Source organism: Myotis lucifugus, unplaced genomic scaffold (assembly GCF_000147115.1).
Source record: "Myotis lucifugus unplaced genomic scaffold, Myoluc2.0 scaffold_19, whole genome shotgun sequence".
Classification (NCBI taxonomy): Eukaryota; Metazoa; Chordata; class Mammalia; order Chiroptera; family Vespertilionidae; genus Myotis; species Myotis lucifugus.
In genome coordinates this window covers 3,115,170-3,139,625 of record NW_005871067.1, presented here as the reverse complement: position 1 = coordinate 3,139,625, position 24,456 = coordinate 3,115,170, and the positions used below count along the sequence as shown (strand labels likewise).

The following is a 24,456-nucleotide window of genomic DNA, read 5'->3' as shown; positions in this document are numbered from 1 at the left end:
CCTTTGTGGATTGCTTTTTTGTCTTCCCATGTTTTGCAGTAATGTTTTAACTATAGCTCTGATTGCTTTGCTACCCGGTTTCTTTTGGGTATGGTGCTACTGGTGTGACCTCTCGGGTCTCCTGGGCTTGGTAGTCTAGAGTAGCTCCCTACTTGAGCTATTTGGGTTTTCTTGATGTAGGCCTGTGAGGTGGAAAGGTGCAACTGAGGTGTCTAGAAGTCAGCAGCCGTGGAGGGGGTGTCCCAATTTTTGCTGTCTTGTGCCCTTGATTAAAATCACGCGTGCCCAGCGGGGACTCACAGTGGCACCCAGGAGCTGTCTGTTGGGGTGGTGGGGCTCAGGAGGCTTGTGTTCTGGAAAGGCGTGACTGTGGTTTCCAGAGTTCTGTAGTTGTGGGGTGGGCAGACTCAGCTTTTGCTGCTGCCTTCGTGGTTGGATACACGCAATCCCAGCGGCAGTTTACAGGGGCACCTGTGGTGTGTTTATGCCTGCAGGGTGTACTGACACACTCTGAAGGGCCCTGGCTCTGAAGCCACTGGATTGCAGTGTCTGTGGGCAGGTATCCCAGAAGAGGGAATCCAGCGTTTCTACAGCCCAGAAATGCACCCCTGTTTGTTTAAGTACATGTCCAGCGGGGCTCACAGTGAGGCCCCAGGGCTGCCTGTGGAGAGGTCGTCTTGGGAGACCTGCACGTTGGAAAAGCATGCAACTGTAGTGTCCAGAGTTCTGCAGCTGTGGGGTGGGGAAACTCAGTTTTTGCTGATGTACCTGTGGTGGATAGGCGCGCATTCCCGGTGCTGGTACACAGGAGCACCCGCAGTGAGTTTGCTAGCGCAGGCGCACTGAAGCACTCTAAAGGGCCCTGGCATGCTTAATCGAGGCGTCTTTGGGCCGGTATCCCGGATGGGTGAATTCAGAATTTCTACTGCCCAGGGGAGTGCGTCCCTATCTGTCCAAGATCGGACCCAGCGGAGGCTCACTGCGGCTTCCCAAAGTGCCCTGTGGATAGATGGGCTCAGGGGGAGTGAGCAACTGTGGCTGTGCCTTTGCCGGGCGCTGAGCTCTGACGCACTCTGAGGGACCCTGGCGCTGAAGGGCCCTGGCGCTTAAGTTGCGCAGCTCGGTGTGTGTGGGCAGTTAATCAGGCAGAGGGAATTCAGAGTTTCTACTGGGGGGCAGTGCGCCTGTGTCTGTACAAAAATCACACCCAGTTGGGGCTTACAGTGACTCCCAAGAGAAGTCTATGGAGTGGTATGCCTTGGAGACCTGCGTGCTGGAGATGCGCGAATGCGATGTTGGAGGTCTGCTGCTGGGAAGGGGTGGCTGCACTTACTGCTGCGGGTGTGGTGCTCCTTTGGAGGTGGAGATCCCAGGGTCTGCGAGTCTGCGGGTGGGCAGCAAGATTTTGGTTGGAGTGGCTGCTGGGTCGCGGGCAGTATCCCAGGCCTGTCTGGGTGGTGGTGCTGATGAGTTCCTAGAAGAGGCCGCTCTCCCCTTCAAGATGGCATGGGCTCCGTGCCGAGTCCCGCAGTCCTGGGAGTGCCGCAAAGGTGGTAGTCTCTCCCTGCCCCAGAGAGCGTGGTCTCTTCTTTAGGTTTTTGTAGTAAAGAAGTTTCCCTGCCCCATAGGTGTGGCTCAGTGATTGAGTTTCTACCTATGAACCAGGAGGTCTCGTTTCAATTCCCTGTCAGGGTCCATTCCTGGGTTTTGGGCTCTAATAGGGGGTGTGCATGAGGCAGCCAGTTAATGATTCTCTTTCATCACTGATGTTTCCTTTTTTTGTTTGTTTTGTTAATCCTCACCTGAGGATATTTTTCCATTAATTTTTAGAGAGAGTGGAAGGGAGAGGGAGAGACACAGAGAGAGAAACATTGATGTGAGACAGACACATCAATTGGTTGCCTCTTGTACGCACCCCTGATTGGGGTGGGGGATCGAACCTGCAACTGAGGTATATGTCCTTGATGGGACAGTCCACAGGTCGACACTCTATCCATCGAGCCAAACTGGTTAGGACTCATTACTGATGTTTCCCTTCCTCTCTGAAATCAATCAATCTCTCTCTCTCCCTACATATCCTATGTAATAAAAGCCTAATACGCTAAGTGTCCGGTCGACCGGTCAGCCGTTCAACTAATCAAAGTGTAATATGCTAATGATATGCTAAGGCCACTCAACTGCTCGCTGTGACGTGCACTGACCACCAGGGGGCAGACAGTTGACTGGTTGAGCAGTCGCTATGACATGCTCTGACCACCAGGGGGCAGATGCTCCAACCAGTAGGTTAGCATGCTGCTGGGGTCTGGCCGATTGGGACTGAGCTAGATGGGCCAGACACGCCCTGGAGTCCTCCCAGGGTCCCTCTCCAGCTGGCTGACCAACCTCCCTCATCCCTCCCCGGCCCTGATCATGCACCGGTGGGGTCCCTTGGCCTGGCCTGTGCCCTCTCACAATCCGGGGCCTCTCGGATGTTGGAGAATCGGTTTTGGCCTGATCCCACAGGCCAGGCCGAGGGACCCCACTGGTACACGAATTTGTGCACCAGGCCTCTAGTGTGTGTGTGTGTGTGTGTGTGTGTGTGTGTGTGTAAAAGAAGACTTTCTCCCTCTTTTTTATATAAAAAAAATTAGTTTCCCTGAGTTTTGGCTATATTTGTACTTGCTATGGAAGGAAAGTAATGGTTTATCATTGGAAGTTCAGCTTTTATGTATGGGAGTTCAAAATGTAGAAGAAACTAGAAATGAAAAAAGTTATAAGATATCAAAGTAGTGGAAATTAGAAGTGGTGGCCTGAAAACGTTTCATAATGAAAACAAGTTTATGCTGTTGGTAGTGTCATGAGAGGTCTGCGGTACTATAACTATGCAGAAGCTGCAGACTGCAGCTAAGTGCCAAAGCAGCTCACTATTAAAGATGGACAGATGAATACCTGCACTCCAGTGTTAATGAGACATGTACCTTCAATGCTGTGATATGCTGAACTGTTAGCAGTGTAGAGCAATATGTTGGATTGGTTACTATATATATGTTGACTTAATGTCATGTCTGTGTAACACTTTAATTTTATTTGCTATTATGTGGAATATTTAGAGGCCATGAAACTGAATGTATGTATGGAAACACTGTTCTTAAAAAGATGTTTTGAATATAATCATATATAAACATACCTGTATTATATTTGTCAATGATTCTGGTTGATCAAGATTTTATTGTACTTTTGTGTTGATGTATGTGTTCCTTGCTTATTTAATACTCTGCAAATTAGTTCTTCCTGTTTAAGAACTAAAGGCTAGCCATAACCGGTTTGGCTCAGTGGATAGAGCGTCGGCCTGTGGACTGAGGGGTCCCAGGTTCGATTCCGGTCAAGGGCACGTACCTTGGTTGTGGGCACATCCCCAGTGGGGGGTGTGCAGGAGGCAGCTGATCAGTGTTTCTCTCTCATTGATGTTCTCTATCCCTCTCCCTTCCTCTCTGTGGGAAATCAATAAAATATATTTTAAAAAAAAAAGAACGAAAGGCTAATATTTTTAGTGCTTCCTATATGCTAGTCATGGTTTTTTCATTTTATGTTAGCATTCATATCATTTTGGTACCATTTCCAGCTTAGAGAAGAGTTAGGCATAGAGTTTAAGTAACTTCGAGGTCTGGTAAGTGATGGAACCTGAATGTCAACTAGTCATTTAAAATTTTTTTATCCTCACCTGAGGAGTGAGGATATTAATTTTTAGAGAGAATGAAGGTTGGGGCGAGAGGTGAGGGAAGGAGAGAGAAAGTGAGAGATAGAGATAGAGATAGAGATAGAGATAGAGATAGAGATAGAGAGAGAGAGAGAGAAACGTTGATGTGACAGAGACACATCAATTGGTTGCCTCCCACTGAGTGGGGGAGGGGGGAGTGCAGGGATGAGACTTGCAACCCAGGTATGTGCCCTTGACTGGGAATCAGACCCGAGACCCTCCTGTGTGCTGGCCGACGCTCTAACCACTGAGCAACTCCTGCCAGGCCTCAATCAGCCATTCTTATCCAAAACATGTGCTTATTACCTCTCTGCTATGCTGCTGCCTTATTAATGTCTTATACTTGTACAAAATGAGAAGTTAAAACTGTTTCTCTGATACACATTTCAGTGTGTGTAAATACCTATTTCATTGCTCTTTCTTGTGCATTTTTTTTTTTAAGATTCTTGGATTTCCCAATCAGCTTCATTTCCTCGAAATCAGAAACAGCCAGGGGTGGATTCTTTATCACCAGTGGCCTCGCTTCCTAAACAGATTTTCCAGCCTTCTGCCCAACAGCAACCCACCAAACCAGTTAAAGTCACTTGTGCAAACTGCAAAAAACCTTTACAAAAGGGACAGACAGCTTATCAACGAAAAGGATCTGCTCACCTCTTTTGTTCTACCACCTGCCTTTCCTCCTTCTCTCACAAGCCTGCTCCAAAGAAACTGTGTGTTATGTGTAAAAAGTAAGGTTTACTTTTAAACATAATTCCATATAGTTGAATATCGGTGGTATAAAATTTTAGGAAAACTGTTTAAGTCTTAGAGATGAATTATTCTATTTTCAAAATTGTTAAGCAAGTTGATTGAATCTTAAAGCTAAACTGAAATTTGTAATGATTTAGAGCAGCGGTTCTCAACCCGTGGGTCACGACCCCTTTGGCGGTAGAACGACCCTTTCACAGGGGTCGCCAAAGACCATCCTGCATATCAGATATTTACATTACGGTTCATAACAGTAGCAACATTACAGTTATGAAGTAGCAACGAAAATAATTTTATGGTTGGGTCACAACATGAGGAACTGTATTTAAAGGGCCAGAAGGTTGGGAACCACTGATTTAGAGGGTTCTTTATCAAGCCCAGGTAGCTTATGATTAAAAGGCTTTCTATTTTATAGAGTTTGGTGTAGATCTGATAGTTAATTTTGTCTGTAATCTTCATTGACTCCTTGAATTTGTAAAAATATCCATTTATATTATTAATTAGATATAATTATTAGGCAGTTTATATATGGTTAGTCCTGTATTAAAATAGGTATGTATTTATGTGTGTTTTGAACATTAACTCATTAGAATAGTCACTGTTTCAAGGTTCAGATACCAGTTTTCTGACGGCATTGGAGAGATAGGATGCTCTCTTCTGCCAATTTTTCAATCTGCCTTCACTAGTTAAAAATAAGTGAGATATGCAAGGTCAAACCAGGTGGATTTTCTTGTACCATGTCTTGGAGCAGCCCAAATTTGGGAAGATATTTTTGATCTTAGAATTTTGGAAAAGTCTTATTGCTCCATGCAAGTTTAATAAAGTCAAATATTGGGATAATTGTTATACACTTTTTAGATTGCTTTACAGTAGTAATAAAAGACTTACATGCTGTAGTATAGGATCTTGAAATTGAGAATTGAAGGAAAACTTCAGTGGTTATCAGGATTGTCATTTCCTAACATTTAAAAAAAAATAGGTTTTTATTAATTTTTAGGGAGAATGAGGGAGAGAAACATCAATGATGAGAGAGAATCATTGATTGGCTGCCTCCTGCATGCCCCCTACTGGGGATCGAGCCTGCAACCTGGGTATGTGCCCTTGAATGGAATTGAACCTGGGACCCTTCAGTCTGAAGGCCGGCACTCTATCCTTTCAGCCAAACCGGTTAGGACTCATTTCCTAACATTTCTAATTACAATTAGAGAGCTGTATAGAATGGTAGGTGGGGTTATTTTTATTATGTTCCTGTGACCTAGATATCTCATGCTTTATACTTATCCCAAGTGAGGGGAATTGAATAGGTATTGTAAATTTATTATAACTCAATAAATTGGGCCTTGACATTAAACTCTATATAAATAATAACAGCCATTTTGCTTTTTAAAATGTTACCAATATCTGAAAGCCTTGATTGACTGCCTTCTGCACACCCCCATACTGGAAATTGAGCCCGCAACCCAGGCATGTGCCCTCACTGGGAATTGAATCCTGACCCCCCGGTGATTCATAGGTTGACGACGCTCAACCACTGAGCAATGCCGCCCGGGCACCAAATGTATTTTTTCCATTGATTTTTTTTTAGAGAGTAGAAGGGAAGGAGAGAGACAAGAGAAACATGGATATGAGCGACACATAGTTGGTTGCTTCCCGGGGCAGGATTAATCCTGCAATGGAGGTACGTGCCCATGACCAGAATCGAGCACATGATTCTTCAGTCCTCAGGCCAACGCTCTAATCACTGTGAAAAACTGGCTAGGGCTGTTTGATTATTTTTAAAAATAGAATTTTACTTTAAGTTGTTCCTCTTATTTTCAGAGATATAACTACAATGAAAGGAACCATCGTTGCTCAAGTGGACTCAAGTGAGTCCTTCCAGGAATTCTGTAGTACGTCTTGTCTGTCTCTCTATGAAGACAAACAGAATCCTACCAAAGGAGCTCTAAATAAATCAAGATGTACAATTTGTGGTAAACTAACAGAGGTTTGTACTTTTGTGCTTTATCACTTGATTTTAACTTTTGGAAATATTTTTAAGTTTATATAGCAGTTATTATCTTTCATTAATGTATACCTTAAAAGTGAGGGTATATAAAAATTGATCTGATGAGTATCCCATTATGTAATCGGATTTTCCCCTAGTGAGAATAATTTAGGAAAAATTAAAATATAATATGAATTGACTTTTTTCCTGAGGTTGGGAGAACTCACAGACAAAACCACCATGTTTAAATCAATAGGCTGACTAAATAAGTAAGGCAACAATCTTGCTTAAGAAGTAGAACAAATAAAGTTTGGTAACTTAACATTGTTAATATGGTATTAAAGTGTTGGCATTTAATTAAAAAAAGAAATTTGTGTGAACATACCTCATTTGAGTGATTTGTAATAATGGTTCTCTCTCCTCCTTTTTCTAAAGTAGTGCACTTATTTATAGATCCTTTTGGATTTATCTGAAGATTTCCAGTCTCTTTGTTTTAGAAGTTTTATAACAGCAATATTCAAACTGGGTTGTTTTGTATTATTTTTAGATACTTCTAGAGAACTTTGTAGTTATGTCACTGGTGGTCCTCTCCATACCATACATGTATTCCTTGGGTGTATAAAAATGATTCAAGGAATAATGAAATATGTGTTATATTTCGTTTTTGCTTAAACAAGCTTTTCACTAAAACATTAATGAGGCATTTTTTTTCAATGGGAGTACCTTGTTATTTGGCTACTTGTCATAATCATTTGCTTTATAAAATTTTGTTTGTTGTTTTTCTTTTAGATTCGCCATGAAGTTAGCTTTAAAAATATGACTCATAAGCTGTGTAGTGACCACTGCTTTAATAGATACAGAATGGCCAATGGTCTGATAATGAATTGCTGTGAACAGTGTGGAGAGTACCTGCCCAGCAAAGGTGCTGGAAACAATGTCCTGGTGATTGATGGTCAGCAAAAGAGATTTTGCTGCCAAAGTTGTGTCATTGAATACAAACAGGTAATTCTTAATCTGATCAAAACCCACCACTCTAAAAAAAACACACAAAAAACCCCCGCCATTCTTCTGAATGTGTTGTAAATGGCTCTAATTGTTTTCTCTAATAGCATTTATTAACCAGATTTTTCTTGGAATCTCATTCCATTATTGTCTTCACATCTTGGAAAAGATCTGTCTCAAATAAATACTATAAAAGGAAAGGAGGAAGGAAGATGAAGGAAGGAAGGAAGGAAGATTGGTTGCCTCCTGTATGCACCCCAGTCAGGGATCAAACCTGCAGCCTTTCTGGTGTACCGGATGGTCCTTCAGTCAACTGAACCTTCTGGCTGGGGCATGATTCCTCTTTTGAATTTTCTTTTGGGTGGTTGCAAATATGATTTCTCTCTTTTTTGAATCCTTACTGAGAACATTTTTTCCATTGCTTTTCAGAGAGAGTAGAAGGGAGGGAGGGAGCAGGAGAGAGAAAGAGAGAAACATCTATGTGAGAGACACATTGACTGCTTGACTCACTCTCACACTTGATTGGAGAGCAGGAAGTGAACCTGCAATGGAGGTATATGTTCTTGACTGAGAATCGAACCCTTGACTATTAGGAGTGCAGGCTGCCACTAACCATCGAAAGACATTGGCCAGGGAGCAAATATGATTTTTCACATTGTTAAAGCTTAGTTTAGGACTGATCATCTCATTTAATTTTCAGTTTTAATGTTAATTTAAAAAAAAAATCATTAGCTTTGTAAGTATTGCATATGTCCCCTTTTTTCCCCATTGGCCCCTTCTAGGACCAACCCTCCCCCGCCTCCGGCCTTCACCACCAATTGTCTGTGTCCATGAGTTATACATACAGTATATGCATACAAGTTCTTCGGTTGATCACTTCCCCCACACCCTGCCCCCACATTCCCTCTGAGATTCTGCAGTCTGTTCTATTGCTTTTTGGTTGGTGGATCAATTTTGTTTATCAGCTTATTTTGTTCACTAGATTCCACATATGAGTGAGATAATGTGATACTTGTCTTTCTCTTACTGGGATATTTAGCTGAGCATAATACTCTCCAGGTCCCTCCATGCTATCTCAAAGAGTAAGAGATCCTTCTTTTTTATTGCTGCATAGGATTCCATGGCATAAAAGTTCCATGGCTTTTTAATTTTTTTATTTTTATTTTTTTTAATTAAATCTTTATTGTTCAGATTATTACAGTTGTTCCTCTTTTTCCCCCCATAGCGCCCCTCCATCCGGTTCCCACCCCCCCCCTGCCCTCACCCCCCACCCCCCCCACTGTCCTCATCCATAGGTGCATGATTTTTGTTCAGTCTCTTCCCGCATCCCCCATACCCCATTCCCCCCAAGAATAGGCAGTCTACTCCCTTTCTATGCCACTGATTCTATTATAATCACCACTTTATTCTGTTCATCAGATTATTTATTCACTTGATTTTTAGATTCACTTGTTGATAGATGTGTATTTGTTGCTCATAATTTGTATCTGTACCTTTTTCTTCTTCTTCCTCTTCTTAAAGGATACCTTTCAGCATTTCATATAATAGTGGTTTGGTGGTGATGAACTCCTTTAGCTTTTTCTTATCTGTGAAGCTCTTTATCTGACCTTCAATTCTGAATGATAGCTTTGCTGGATAAAGTAATCTTGGTTGTAGGTTCTTGGCATTCATCACTTTGAATATTTCTTGCCACTCCCTTCTGGCCTGCAAAGTTTCTGTGGAGAAATCAGCTGACAGTCGTATGGGTACTCCCTTGTAGGTAACTGAGTTTCTTTCTCTTGCTGCTTTTAAGAGTCTCTCTTTGTCTTTTGCTCTTGGCATTTTAATTATGATGTGTCTTGGTGTGGTCCTCTTTGGATTCCTTTTGTTTGGGGTTCTATGCGCTTCCTGGACTTGGAAGTCTATTCCTTTCACCAGGTAGGGGAAGTTTTCTGTCATTATTTCTTCAAATAGGTTTTCAATATCTTGCTCTCTCTCATCTTCTGGCACCCCTATAATTCGGATGTTGGTATGTTTGAAGCTGTCCCAGAGGCTCCTTACACTGTCTTTGTATTTTTGGATTCTTTTTTCATTTTGCTTTTCCGGTTGGGTGTTTTTTGCTTCTTCGTATTTCAAATCTTTGACTTGATTCTTGCGATCCTCTGGTCTGCTGTTGGGAGTCTGTATAATATTCTTTATTTCAGTCAGTGTATGCTTAATTTCTAGTTGGTCCTTTATCACAACCTTGAGGGTCTCATTAGATTTCTTGAGGGTCTCATTAAGTTTGTCGGCGGTTTCTAGAAAATTCTTGAAAAACCTTATAAGTGTGGTTTTGAACTATATGTCCAGTAGTTTGCTTTCCTCCATGTCTGTCATTTGTGTCTGTTTCTTTGTCTCGGCATTTTTTATGCTTCGCTGTGTCGATAGAGTGGCTTTCTGTGCTAAGTGTCCTATAGGGCCCAGTGGCTCAGCCTCCCCAATTACCTGAGGTAGACATTCTTGGTGCACCCCCTTGTGGGCTTTGTGCACAGTCTTGTTGTAGTTAAGCCTTGATTGTTGTAGGTAACACTGGGAGGGATTGACCTCCAGGCCAATTGGCTGTGAGAATCAGCTGTGTCTGCAGTGGGAGAACTTCTGTGCTGGAGACACCCCTCTGGGGCAAGACTTGCTTCAGTGGGGCTTTGGTGCTCACTGAGTCTGTCCCCTAGTGTGTCCTTTATGGATCTGAGGAGCCGCAATGTGCATGGTCCCACTCTGACCACGGGGCACATTGGCTCCTGGATCTCTAAGGAGGTGGTAATCTAGACTCTGCCTGAGGCTATCCAGCAGGAGCCAGCTTTGACGCAATGCAAGTTGCCCTGGGGCCTTGGGCCAGCTGCAGTTTGTTAGGTAATTATCAGATTGCAAAGGGCCAGGCCTTTCATATGCAAAAGCCTCCGTGCAAGGCTTGGGCGGGGCAGAGTCCCAGGGGATCAACAGGGCGGAGCGAGCAGTTATGGCTGCTCTCAGTCCTGCCCTCAGAGGCCCTGCTTCTCAGTGTCCCGGCAATTGCTGCAAGCACCCCCGAGAGAAAGCTGCCTTCGAGTTCCGACCAATGCCAGACAGTCCAGTTTCTCCCATATGAGTCTGGGTCCCCAGAGACTCGCCAGGAACTGGAGCTCAGAGTTTGAGACTCCCTCCCGATTGAAAAAGACAAAGACAACCATGTCCTCAGCCGCCAGCCCTTCCGCATGCACCTCTATACCTCTGTATTTTAGTTCCGCACCGTACCTCCTCTGAGTTTTGGTATGCTTTTCTCTTTCCTTCTAGTTGTAGAATTTCCACTCAGCCAGCCTTCCTGTGGTTCTGGGTGATGTCCGTTCCGTCTTTTAGTTGTATTTTTGAAGTGGTTGTGCGAGGCAGCAATCTCCAATGTTTACCTATGCTGCCATCTTGGTTTTCTCCCATGGCTTTTTTAATCCATTCTCACTGAGGGTCACTTGGGCTGTTTCTAGACCTTAGCTATTATAAATTGTGCTACTATAAACATAGGGGAGCATACATTCTTTCTGATTGGTGTTACTGGTTTCTTAGGATATATTCCTAGAAGTGGGATCACTGGGTCATATTTAATTTTTTGAGGAAACTCCATACTGTTTTCCATAATGGCTACACCAGTCTGCATTCCCACCAGCAGTATACTAGTGTTCCCCTTTCTCCATATCCTCACCAGCACTTGTCATTTGTCGATTTGTTGATGGTAGCCATTCTGACAGGTGTGAGGTGACACCTCACTGTCGTTTGAATTTGTACCTCTCTGATGATCAGTGACTTTGAGCATCTTACGTATATAAAAGGCTAACATGCAAAGTGTCCCCGCGGGAGTTCGATCGCTCGCTATGACATGTGCTGACCACCAGGGGGTGGCATGAAACGAAGGAATACCCCAACTGGCAGCTGGGGGAGGAATGCCCTGGCTGGCAGAAAGAAGGCCACCATCGCCGACCAGGCCTAGGGACCCTACCCGTGTACGAATTTTGTGCAGTGTGCTTCTATCTATATATATAAAAGCCTAAGTGACCGGCCGACCAGCTGACTCGCTGACCGGCCGACCAACTGACCAACCAGAAGCTATGACGTGCAATGACCACCAGTGGGCAGATACTCAATGCAGGAGCTGCCGAGCTGTGTTCACTTGGCAGCTGTGGTTCTCAGGTGACGCACTGGAACCAGAGAGGAGGGAGCCCGATTACGTGGTGTGTCACCCAGAACAGCCTTCTTGCAATCTGAGACCCCTCAGGGGATGTCGGAGAGCCAGTTTTGGCCCGATCCCTGCAGGCCAGCCTGAGGGACCCCACCGGTGCACGAATCTGTGCACCAGGCCTCTAGTTTAAGTATAATATGTCAAAAATCAGTTAGAGGTCAAAGTGGAAAAAAGACATACGTTTTGTGTGTGTGTGTGTGTGTGTGTGTGTGTGTGTGTGTGTTTTCTCTAGTGCTCAGTACTGATTGTATATTCAAGAAAATTATGATCGATTTAATTAGGGATATCTATAGTAATAAAAGTGTAATATGCAAATCAACTGAATGACCGAATAGCAGAACGACCATCTGGACCACCTTCTGGACAACCACGCTATGACATGTACTGGCGCCAGGTCAGCCAAGGTCAGTGCGATGTGATTGGTTGGGGGGCCCCGCCATCGCCCTGCAGACGAAGGCATAGGCCACCCTCTGCGGGGTGATCAATGCGGGGGCTCTGCGATCGGTCGCCCCAAAGAGGGAGGCGCAGGCCACTGGCAATCGACGGGGGAGGGAGGACTCCATGATTGCCCTAAAGAGGGAGGCCCAGGCCACCCTCTGCACAGTGACCGACTGCGGAGCCCCAACAGAGTGGGCTCGTGGAGCCCCGCGATCGATTCCCCCAAAGAGGGAGGCCCAGGCTACCTGGTTGGCAGCAGTGTGGTGGGTGGGCAGGGGCCTCCCTCTGTGGGGCCATTGATCTGGGGGCCCTGCGATCAATCGCCCCGCAGAGGGAGGCCCAGGCCAGTCAAGTGATTGCACCCCACACCTGTCGCCTGCAGAGGGAGGTGACCGGTGGCTGGGAGGTTGGGGGCAGTGCCGCACAGATGGCAAGCACTAGCGGGGGCCAGCTGCCGGCAGCTGGGGGGAAGGAAAGCCCTGATAGGCCCTGATCACCGGCCAAGCCTAGAGACCCTCCTTGAGGGGTCCCAGATTGCGAGAGGGCGCAGGCTGGGCTGAGGGACACCCCCCTCCTGTTCAAATATTTCATGCACCGGGCCTCTAGTCTATATATATTAAAGGCTAATATGCTAGGTGTTCATCCAGGTAATGACGTCACGTAGCAACGAGCGGCTTCCTCTCCCTAGTGACAACTAGCCTCCTTCCAGTTTCTTCAGCCCAGGAACACACAACTTGCTTCATAGGTGGAAATATTTTACACTAACCAAATGTCTGTGAAGCATTTTCCTGCGCCTCATCTCATTTGATCCTCACAGAGGTCCAGGAGTAGCTAGATAGGGGACTCGATGGAATCCTATCTTCTTTTCATTAGCCGGAAAATGGAGATTTAGGAAGCTTAGAAACTTTACCCAACTGAAAAGAAGTAGGAAATGGTGGACCTTGAAAATGACTTCAGGTTTTCTCACTGCGCAGAATACAGTCGAACACTGCTGCAGTTAAATATATGACCCTTTGTTCTCCCTGCATGATCTATCTTTTTTTGAAAAATATATTGTATTGATTTTTTTACAGAGAGGAAGGGAGAGGGATAGAGGGTTAGAAACATCAATGAGAGAGAAACATCGATAAGCTGCCTCCTGCACACTCCCCACTGGGGATGTGCCCGCAACCAAGTTACATACCCTTGACCGGAATTGAACCTGGGACCCTTCGGTCAGCAGGCTGACGCTCTATCCACTGAGCCAAAGCAGCCAGGCTGCTCCCTACGTTATCTATAATAATAATCTGCTTTGTGTTGATATTTACTGCTGTGTTGCTGACAATTACCTGAAAGAGAAGTTGGGGTGCTTCACTGGGCTGGAAAAAGTGTGGCTACATAAGAAAGCAGGTTTAATTAAGCAAGATTATTCTATATCTATAAAAGGCTAAGTTGACTTGTGCATGCGGGATACATATAAAGCTCTTGCTGGCGCCAATCGCACATGTGTGTTTCGATTTGTCATTGTCGATTGTGAATTTGGTTGACACTTCTATTATAGAGAAAGGGCGAATAGCGATATTAAAATATTTTTTGTAATTCATTTACTTTCAGTGTGCATGAATTTGTGCACTGGGCCACCAGTTGTTTCATAAGTCTCTTGGCGATCTGTATGTCCTCTTTGGAGAAGTGTCTATTTAGGGCCTTTGCCCGTTTTTCAATTGAATTGTTTGTCATCCTTCTGTTAAGTTGTATGAGTTCCTTACATATATTGGATGTTAACCCTTTATCAGATGTATCATTGCCAAGTATGTTTTCCCATACAGTGGGTTCTCTTTTCGTTTTTTTTGGTGGTTTCTTGCTGTGCAGAAGCTTTTTTATTTTGATGTAGTCCCATTTGTTTAGTTTCCTTTGCCCTAGGACAGTGGTCGGCAAACTCATTAGTCAACAGAGCCAAATATCAACAGTACAACGATTGAAATTTCTTTTGAGAGCCAAATTTTTTAAACTTAAACTATATAGGTAGTTACATTGTTATTAACTTAATTAGGGTACTCCTAAGGCTTACGAAGAGCTACACTCAAGGGCCAAAGAGCTGCATGTGACTCGCAAGCTGCAGTTTGCTGACCACGGCCCTAGGAGATGTATCTATATATATATTGACACGAGGTATGCCTGAGATTTTGCTGCGTATGGTTTCTTTTGGATTTTTATGGTTTCACGAGTTTAAGTCTTTTATCCATTTTGAGTGTATTTTTGTTAATGGTGTAAGTTTGTTTCATTTTTTTGCATGTATCATCCAGTTTTCTCAACACCATTTATTGAAGAGACTCTCTTGACTCCATTGTATGCTTTGCCTCCTTTGTCAAATTATAATTGAGCTTAATGGATTGGGTAGATTTCTGGGTTCTCTTTTCTGTTCCATTGATCTATATGCCTGTTCTTGTGCCAGTACCAGGCTATTTTGATTATGGTGGCTTTGTAGTATAACTTGAAATCTGGTATTGTGATTCCTCTGACTTTTTTGTTTTTTCTCAAAATTGCTGCAGCTATTCGGGGTCTTTTTTGATTCTAAGTAAATTTTTGAAGTATTCTAGATCTGTGAAATATGCTGTTCTTATTTTAATAGGGATTGCCTTGAATCTGTAGATTGCCTTGGGGAGTATGGACATTTTAATGATGTTATTTTTACCAACCCATAACACGGTATATTCTACAATTGTTTATATCTTCCTCTATCTCTTTTTTCAACATCCTGTAGTTTTCTGAGTACACGTCTTTTGCCCTCCTTAATTTTAAGTTTATTCCTAAATATGTTAATTTTTTTGTTGCAATGATAAATGTGATTTTTTGTTCAGTTTCTCTTTCTGAGAATTCATTATTGATGTATAAAATAGCCATCAATTGTTAGGTGCTGATTTTGTATTCTGCATTGCCACATTTATTTATTAAATTTAGTAGTTTTTTGGTGGCATCTTCAGGGTTTTCTATGTGCAGTATCATGTCATTTGCAAGTTATAAGAGTTTTGGATGCCTTTTCTTTCTTTCTTTTTTTGTTAGATCGCTGTGGCTAGGACTTCCTGTAACTATATTGAATAAGTGTGGTCAAAATGACATACCTGTCTTGTTCCTTTTCTTAGGGGAAATGGTTTTAGTTTTTCCCATTGAGTATGATGCTTGGTGTAGGATTGTCATATAGGTCCTTTATCATGTTAAGATATGCTCTCTCTATTCCTACTTTGCTGAGAATTTTTATCATATATGTGTGTTGGATTTTGTCACATGCTTTTTCTGTGCCTATCGATATGATCATGGGATTTTTGTCTTTCAATTTGTTTATGTTATGTATTACATTTATTGATTGGCAAATATTGTACTAGCCTTGCATCCCTGGAATAAATCCGAGTTGGTCATGGTGTATGCTCTTTTTAATATATTGCTGGATTCTATTTGCTAATATTTTGTTGAGGATTTTAGCATCTATGTTCATCAGGGATATTGGCCTGTAATTCTCTTTCTTCGTAGTGTCTTTATCTGGTTTTGGAATTAGGATAATGTGGCTTCATAATAAGAGCTTAGAAGTGTTCCTCTTGCATATATTGGAATAGATTGAGGGGTATAGGTGTTAGTTCTTCTTTGAATGTTTGGTAAAACTTCCAGTGAAGCCGTCCCGACCCAGGGAGTTTTTTTTTTTTTTTAATATATTTTATTGATTTTTTCACAGAGAGGAAGGGAGAGAGAGAGTTAGAAACATCGATGAGGGAGAAACATCGACCAGCTGCCTCCTGCTCATCTCCTACTGGGGATGTGCCTGCAACCCAGGTACATGCCCTTGACCGGAATCGAACCTGGGACCTTTCAGTCCGCAGGCCGACGCTCTATCCACTGAGCCAAACTGGTTTCGGCCCAGGGAGTTTTTTGATGACTGCTTCTATTTCCTCAGTTGTTATTAGCCTATTCGAGTTTTCTGATTCTTTCTGATTCAGTTTTGGGAGATTGTATTTTTTCTAGGAATTTGTCCATTTTACCCACATTGTCCAGGTCGTTGGCCTATAGTTGTTCATAGTATTTTCTTTCTTTCTTTCTTTTTTTTTTAAAATATATTTTATTGATTTTTTACAGAGAGGAAGGGAGAGGGATAGAGAGTTAGAAACATCGATGAGAGAGAAACATCAATCATCTGCCTCCTGCACACTCCCCACTGGGGATGTGCCCGCAACCAAGGTACATGGCCTTGACCGGAATCGAACCCGGGACCCTTCAGACGCTCTATCCACTGAGCCAAACCGGTCAGGCCATAGTATATTCTTACAATCCTTTTTATTTCTGTGGTGTCAGTGGTTACTTCTCTGCTTTCATTTAATTTATTTGGGTCCTCTCTGTTCATTTCTTGATGAATCTCTGTAATGGTTCATAAATCTTATTTATCCCTTCAAAGAATCAGCGCTTGGTTTCATTGATTTTATTGTATTGTTTTCTTAGTTTCTATGTTACTTATTTCTGCTCTAATCTTTATTATTTCCTTCCTTCTACTTTCTCTGGGCTTTTCTTATTGTTCTTTTTGAGTTCTTTAAGTTGTTGGGTTAAATAGTTTATTATTAATTTTTGTGTGTTTTGTGGTAGGCCTGTAGTCCTATGAACTTCTCTCTCAGGACTGCTTATGCTGTGTCTCAGATTTTGGATTGTTGTGTGTTCACTTTCATTTGTTTGCAGATCTCATTGGTAACCCATTCATTGTTTAATATCATGCTATTTAACCTCCAGGTGTTTGAATGTTTTGGGTATTTTTACTGTAGTTGATTTTAATTTCATTCCACTGTGATCTGAGAAGATTCTTGATATAATTTCAGTCTTCTTGAACTTGTAGAGACTTGTTTTGTGTCTTAACATGTGGTCTATCTTTTTTAATAAGCCATGTGGACTTGAGAAGAATGTATATTCTGCAGCTTTGGTGTGAAATGTTCTTTATTGCAGCTATATCGCTCTTCATTTCTTGTTGGGTCTTACATAAGTTATTGATTTTTTTCATCTGTTTCTTCTTGCTTCTTGCATAAGTAGTTGATTTTTTCATCTGTTTCTTCTTGCTTCTTGCATAAGTTGTTGGTTTTTTCATCTGTTTCTTCTTGCTTCTTGAATAAGTTGTTGACTTTTTCCTCCGTCCGGTGTATGCACTCTAGGACCCTTATTCTGAATTCTTTTTCTGTCATGTTGCATGCCTCTGTATCACTTAGCTTTTTTTCTGGCGAGTCCTCCTTTTCTTTCCTTTGGGGGTTTCTTTGCCTACCCATGTTTGATCTCACTGACATATGTAGATGTTGAGTCGTTCAGTGGCTGCTCCCTGGATGGCAGGGGCTCCTTGGGTTGTGGTTGCTGCTCGGACGGTTGCGGTAGCAGCTGCTTCCCAGTTGGCAGCAGCTCCTCTGGTGGGTGCTGTTCACAGCTGTGGTGGCTCTTCTGGCTGGTGGGGGGAGGCTTCACGTACAGCTGCTGTTCCTCAGACAGAGGGTGTGGTGATCAGGAGGCTGCGGTGAACAGGGGGCTGCTGTTGCTTGGATCTGTTGCGTTGATTTAAAGGCACAAAATACAACACAACAAGGCACAACGTACCAGGCACTGAACACAAGTATATTCACGATATTAATAACCCCAAATAAAGGTGACCACCCGAATTAAGAGAATTAGGGGATAAGGAAGAAAGAAGAGAAGAAGACAAAAGAGAGAAAAGAAAAGAAAAATAAGAAAAAAACAAACAAAAAAGGAGTGCAAAAATAGAATTGGGAAAAAAGAGGGGGGGAAAAAAGAAAAAAAAGAGCGAAAAGAGAGAATGAAGTAGAAGCGGGGAAGAGACTATTTGTATGAGGAGCAAACTCCAATAGAACTGCCACTAATCTCAACAAATTCCAGCAACAGATCCCTGGAGATGAATGCAAACTACAAACCACCAATAATATCAAGACGGGCAAGGGAAAACAAAAGCCAAAAAATTCCCGGGGGGGGGGGGGGGGGGCGGTGAGGGGAGGGAAGGGAAAAACCAGCAGCAAAAAAAAGAAAAAGAAAAAGCAAAACAACCTCACAACCAGTCCTAAAACAGAAAAAGAAAAAACACAAAACAAAACAAACAAACAAATAAAAATAAAAAAACCCCAATATATTCAACAATCAAGAAAACAATTGAAAGATAAGAGAAAAAAAATGTTTGGAAAGTGAAGAAGGATAAAGAATAGGTGTATAAGGATTTAGAGCAGTGGATTGGAAATAGGATATATAAGTAGGGTGGAATTAGGGGGTAAAAAGACGGAATTGAGAAAATCTAAAGCAGGAATAGGGTAAGAGAAACAGGACACCAAAAGGGGAAAAGTGAGGAAGAGGGTTTTAGCAAAGAGGTGAAATTGAGATAGGGAAAATTAATGCTAAAGGAACGATGAAAATAGAATGGAGAACACTAATCCCAAAAGAAAATAAAGAGAAAATAAAATGGCACTTTAAAAAATGGTAAAATGCTAGCAGTAATAATACTGGTTAAAAATAAAAATGTAGTAATTGAAAGGGTAAAATCAGGTGATGGAAAAAGAAGAAAAAGAAAAAAAATTGGTTTCTTAGTAAAAAGGCGAAAAAAGAAAAAAGAAAAATTTTGCAGTAGTGATGGTCTTTCGGTTCTTCTACTCTTCAGCCTGGTTTGCCTTAGTCCTGCCAGATATTCAGGAGAGTGTTGAAATTCCCTGCGTTACACTGTTCCTCGGTGTTGTAAATCACAGTCCTGATTTTAAAGCAGGCCGTATTTGTGATCCAGTCTGCCTTAATTTGTATTCACCTAAGAGTCAGTTTGTGGCTCAGCCTCTGGGTGGCAGTGTTTTTGGGTTGGCCTCTGAGGCTACCTTTTTTAATGGTTACCCTGCTCTGTGTTGTTGGTGGGACTGAAAGTCCCTCTATAGGCCAGACCCTGGTAACTCCCAGGGACTAATCAGCTTATTTTAATCCTTTATCTCATACTGGGTGGAATCTGGGTGTGGCTGTGCTCCTTGCCTGGGGGGCTGGGAGGAGGAATTCCACCCTCTGGAGAGAATGGCTGCCCCAGTCCTGGGCCCAGGGGTGTCTCAGCACTCAATTCGCTGCCACCTCCCCAGCTCCCCCTCTCTCCTCAGCCTCTCCCCAGATTCCACTCGTCCGCACCTTCGCCCTCTCTTCAGCACAGGTGAGTGTCTGTATCCGAATTGTCCTATGAGCAGGGTTCAGTGAAAACAAACAAACAAACAAACGCCGGCCGGCCGCAGAATCGCTCCTCTCTTACCGGTCTGGGAAACGCTCCTCTCTTACCAGCACTGCATGATCTGGGAAATGCTCCTCTCTTATGGGCACTGCATGGTCTGGTCAGTTCCTCAGGATGTCCCCTTTAGTCTCAGTTCTCCGCAATCACAAAATCCAAATCTCAAATCTCCCGGCGCCAGCAAACCCGAGGAACTCCTTTCCCCGGTCAGGGGCTGTGTCTGTCCCAAGAGACGCGGCTGTCTGCCACTCGGTCTCCCTCCGACCCTCTGGGCTCAGGTCTGGCAAACTTTCCTGCCCAGATCCCTGGTTTTTTTTTTTACCTTTCCAGGGGAGCTCTGCCCTTCCCGGCTGCAAACCGTCTCACCAGCTGAGTAAATTCGCCAATTCGGGGTGGGTGTTATTAGTTTCAGCTGCTTACTCCGTTTGCTCCGGGACAAGACCTGGGACGCGTCTGCCTATATCGCCGCCATCTTGCTTCTCTGAAATGTTCTATAACAGTGGTTCTCAACCTTCCTAATGCCGAGACCCTTTAATACAGTTCCTCATGTTGTGGTGACCCCAACCATAAAATTATTTTCGTTGCTACTTCATAACTGTAATTTTGCTACTGTTATGAATCGTAATGTAAATATCTGAGATGCGGAATGTATTTTCATTGTTACAAATTGAACATAATTAAAGCATAGTGATTAATCACACAAAATATGTAATTATATATGTGTTTTCCGATGGTCTTAGGCGACCCCTGTGAAAGGGTCGTTTGACCCCCAAAGGGGTCAAGACCCACAGGTTGAGAACCGCTGTTCTATAACGTCAGCTAAATCCATCTGACCCAGTATGTTCTTTAGAGTCACTGCTTCCTTGTTAAATTTTTGTCTGGAAGACCTATACAGTGAAGTCAGTGGGGTGTTAATTTCCTTGGTATTACTGTATGGTTGTAGATCCTCTAGAAGCTTTTTTATATATTTAGGTGCTCATATATTGGGTGCATATGTGTTTACTAGGGTTATATCCTCTTCTTGGATCAATCCCTTTCGTATTATGTAGTGACCTTTGTTGTCTCTTGTGATGGCCTTCATTTTAAAGTCTGTTTTGTCAAATATGAGTATTGCTATGCCAGCTTATTTTTCTTTCCATTTGCATGGAAAATTTTTTTCATCCCTTCACTCTCATCCTTTGTGAGTACTATGTTCTGAGGTGGGTTTCTTGTAGACATCATGTATACTGGTTGACCCTATGCCTTTTTATGAGAGCATTTAATTCATTTACATTTAAGGTTATTATTGATAGGTATTTATTCATTGCCACTTTAATTCAGTATGCCTAAGTTTCTCTATTTATTCTTCTTATCACAGCAGTACCTTTAGCATTTCTTGTAATATTGGCTTGGTGGTCATGAACTCCTTTAGTTTTTTTTTTTTGTCTGGGAAGGTTTTTATTTCACAGTCTATTTTGAATGATAGCCTTGTGGGAAATAATAATCTGGGTTTTGATCCTTGTTTTGCATTACCTTGAATACTTCATGCCATACCCTTCTGGCCTGTAGAGTTTCCGTTGACCAATAAAATAATCGCCTTTGGGAGCTGCTTTGTAGGTAACAGTTTGCTTTTCTCTTGCTGCCTTTTATAAAAGACTAGAGGCCCAGTGCACAAAATTCATACATGGAAGGGTGTCCCTCAGCCCGGCCTGCACCCTCTCCAATCTGGGACCCCCACAGGGATCGGGCCTAAACCGGCATTTGGACATCCCTCTCGCAATCCGGGACCACTAGGTCCTAACCACTTGTCTACCTGCTGCCTGATCACCCCTAACCGCCTCTGCCTGCCAGCCTGATGCCCCTAATGGCTCCCCTGCTGGCCTGATTGCCCCCTAACTGCTCCCGACAGCCTGATTGCCCCCTAACTGAGCCTTGGCTGCTGGGCAGCCACCATCGGCGGCTTTCCTGAGCTGCAGGCTGGCCCTGGGCGACTGGGCAGCCACCATCCCTGGCTTGCCTGAAGCTCGGGCCGGCCCTGGGCTGCTGTGCAGCCGCCATCCCTGGCTTCCCTGAGCCTTGGGCCGGCCCTGGGTGGCTGGGCAGCCGCTATCCCTGGCTTGCCTGAGCTCGCAGCTGCCATTCCCGGCTTTCCTGAGCCTTGGGCTGGTCCTGGGCCGCGGCAGCCGCCATCTGTGGCTTGCCTGAGCCTCAGGTAGCTGCTTTGGCTTTGTCCGGATGGTCATCCGGAATACGTCCAGTCTAATTAGCATATTACCCTTTTATTAGTATAGATTCTTTATTTATCTTTAATTTTTGGCAGTTTAATTATGATGTGTCTTGGTGTGGGCCTGTTTGGGTTCTTCTTACTTGGGACTCTGTGTCTCCTGTACTTGTGTGACGTTTTCCTTCACCCGGTTAGGGAAGTTTTCTGCCATTATTTCTTCAAACATGTTCTCTATCCCTTTCTCCCTCTTCTGGGACACCCACTAAATAAATATTTTTATGTTTCATGTTGTCCCACAGCTCCCTTAAGCTGTCTTCCTGTTTTTTCCTTTTGGTTCACTGATTGATTTTTTTTTTTTCTACCCTGTCTTCCAATTCACTGATCAGATCCTCAGCTCTCCTGATCCGCTGTTTTTACTATATCTTTTTTCATGCTGTTTAGTTTGTTTACCACCATTATTCTGAACTCTATATCAGATACTTATCTCCGTTTCATTTATCTATTCTTCTGGACAATTCTTTTGTTCTCTCATTTGGGGGTTGATTCTTCGTCTCCTCATTTTTGGGTTCCTGTTTGGGTTTCTGACTGTGTCTTAGATTTGCTACGCTTCTCAATCTCTAGTGCAGGAAAGTATCAAACGCTGTTTCAGACTACTTAGATCAGGCAAAGGTTCAAAGCCTCCAGATACCACCTCTGCTTGCAGACTGATTGGATTTAGTCTTTAGTAACCCCAGGCCAGAGGTGGGATGAGTTGTTTTCCAACAGAGTGGGGCAGTTGCTTCTGCCTGGAGGTTAATTGTTTTTCTCAGTCTATTAATGTGCCTCAGAAACTACACAGGGTGGGGTAAGGGGTTTTCCAATATGGAGGGGCAACTGTGTTCCCCCGTGGCAAAAACCACATGAATAGCAAAGGTCTGCCTGAGAAAGATGTCCTCTGCAGGTTCAGGGAACAACCCAATACAACAAACGGGGGTGTCTACCTTGTGAGCTCTAACCCCAGATCCCCCAACCCTGGCTTCTCCCCACAGAGCTGCAGTCCAGTCTGCCTTTCCTTGCTGCAGCCCAAGGTGAGTGGCTGCACATGAAATTTTGTGCCTTGTCCCTTTAGGAGGGTGCCTGCATTTCCAGCGTCTGTCCCTGGCACACAGCAACCCTGCTGCTTTTCACAGCTAGATGTTAAGTGGGCACCTTTCTCAGTTCTGGTACTCTCTGCAGGGTGGCCCAGCTTGCGGTTTATACCCCAGAGTTCTCAGTGGCAGCCCGCCACAGCTGAGATCTCTCTCCAGAACTTCATCTGCTGTCTATGGGGTCCTGTCCATCCCTTTCGCACCTCTGCCCTTTTTTCCTGTCTCTGTGTGGTATCCGCTTTCCATCCTTGGTTATCAGGGTTCTCTACAGCTTGTTTTTAGTTGATTATTCTGGATGATTTTTTTTTGTATTTTCGTTGTAATTCCAGTTTGGTCCTGAGAACATGTCTTTGTAGCATCCATTTACTTTGTTGCCCTTTTAATCTCTCAAGGTTAAGTTTGATTTTATGATCTTTTGAATTAGTTTATTTTGAATTTATACTCATGATTCAAAAGTAAAGTGTACATAAAAAGATATACTCAGGCCCTGACCGGTTTGGCTCAGTGGATAGAGCATCGGCCTGCGAACGGAAGGGTCCCGGGTTCGATTCTGGTCGGGGGCATGTGCCTTTGTTGCGGGCACATCCCTAGTGCAGGGTGTGCAGGAGGCAGCTGATCGATGTTTCTTTCTCGTCGATGTTTCTAACTCTCTATTCCTCTCCCTTTCTCTCTGTAAAAAATCAGTAAAAAAAAAAGATATACTCAGAAAACTCCTGCTCCTATTTCTGTCTTCTCCTCTTGTTTTCTATTCATTCTCTTTTTTCCTCAATTAGATTCCTTGTTCATTTGCTTTTTTAGATGCAGTTATTGCTAGATGTGGATTTATTGGCATTTTATTGTTCATATTTTTTATCTTTTACTCCTCCTCCTCTTCCTCTTCCCCCTTTTTCTTCATTTTAATGTTTATATTTTTGATCTTTTATTTCTCCTTCTCCTCCTTATTTCAGGGCTGTTTTCTCTGTGAATTATTTGTTTACATCTTATACCCATTTTTGTTTGTTTTGTTTGTTCTCTTCCCTCCTCACCCCCATTAATTTGAACATTTATTTTTATGAGCAAAATGCATTGGTAATTTGTTCATGAAATAATTATTGACCACCTACTATGTTGCAGGTACTGTACTTGTTGCTGGGAATGGAAAGTAAAGTAGACATAGTTCCTGCTTCATAGGATTTGCAATGGGGAGGAATACTTTCAGTTTGTTAATATAAGGAAAGCTATAATGTTGATGGAAATGATTACACTAATGATAAACTCCAGGACTTTTTAAAAATTTTTTTATTGATTAAGTTATTACATATGTGTCCTTATCCCCACATTACCCCCTATTTCCCCCAATCATGCCCTCACCCCCCTGTTGTCTGTGTCCATTGGTTAGGCCTATATGCTTGCATATAAGTCCTTTGGTTGATCTAACCTCCAGGACTTTTGATGTTGCTGATATTGTTGGTATTGTTAGGAGTGCTGGCTTTAGTTTGCTTTGGTTAAAATTCAGGCCCCACCAGTTATCTTCTATGTTCCAGGTAAATTAGCTTCCCTGTGCCTGGCTTTGTTTTCATCAGGTGTAAAGTTGTGGACCTAGTAATCTTGTCTCATAGTGTTACTAAAAAAATCAAATCTGAGTCTTTTACCTTGATTTTTAAGATCCTACTTCTAGTAAATGAACACTACCAATTCTCCATCAGCTTATTTTGTGTTCTTTCCTATTTACTTTCCCCTTTCCCTTCCTCAAAAGGTAACCACTAATTGTGTGT

General features: G+C 43.1%; 1 protein-coding gene across 21 annotated transcripts in view; it reads left to right on the top strand.

Moving 5' to 3' along the window:
- The window catches only part of ZMYM2 (zinc finger MYM-type containing 2), a 150,278-nt gene that overhangs the window by 53,453 nt on the left and 72,369 nt on the right, over positions 1-24,456 (top strand). For all 21 annotated transcript variants that reach the window (XR_002828421.1, XR_002828418.1, XR_002828417.1 and 18 more), the window contains 3 exons: positions 4,179-4,464; positions 6,302-6,467; positions 7,257-7,469. Coding sequence is in view for 13 of the 21 variants with exons in the window: in XM_014452884.2 (XP_014308370.1) it covers positions 4,179-4,464; positions 6,302-6,467; positions 7,257-7,469 (665 nt within the window). In the remaining 8 variants the exon portion in view is untranslated. The remainder of the gene's footprint in view (positions 1-4,178; positions 4,465-6,301; positions 6,468-7,256; positions 7,470-24,456) is intronic.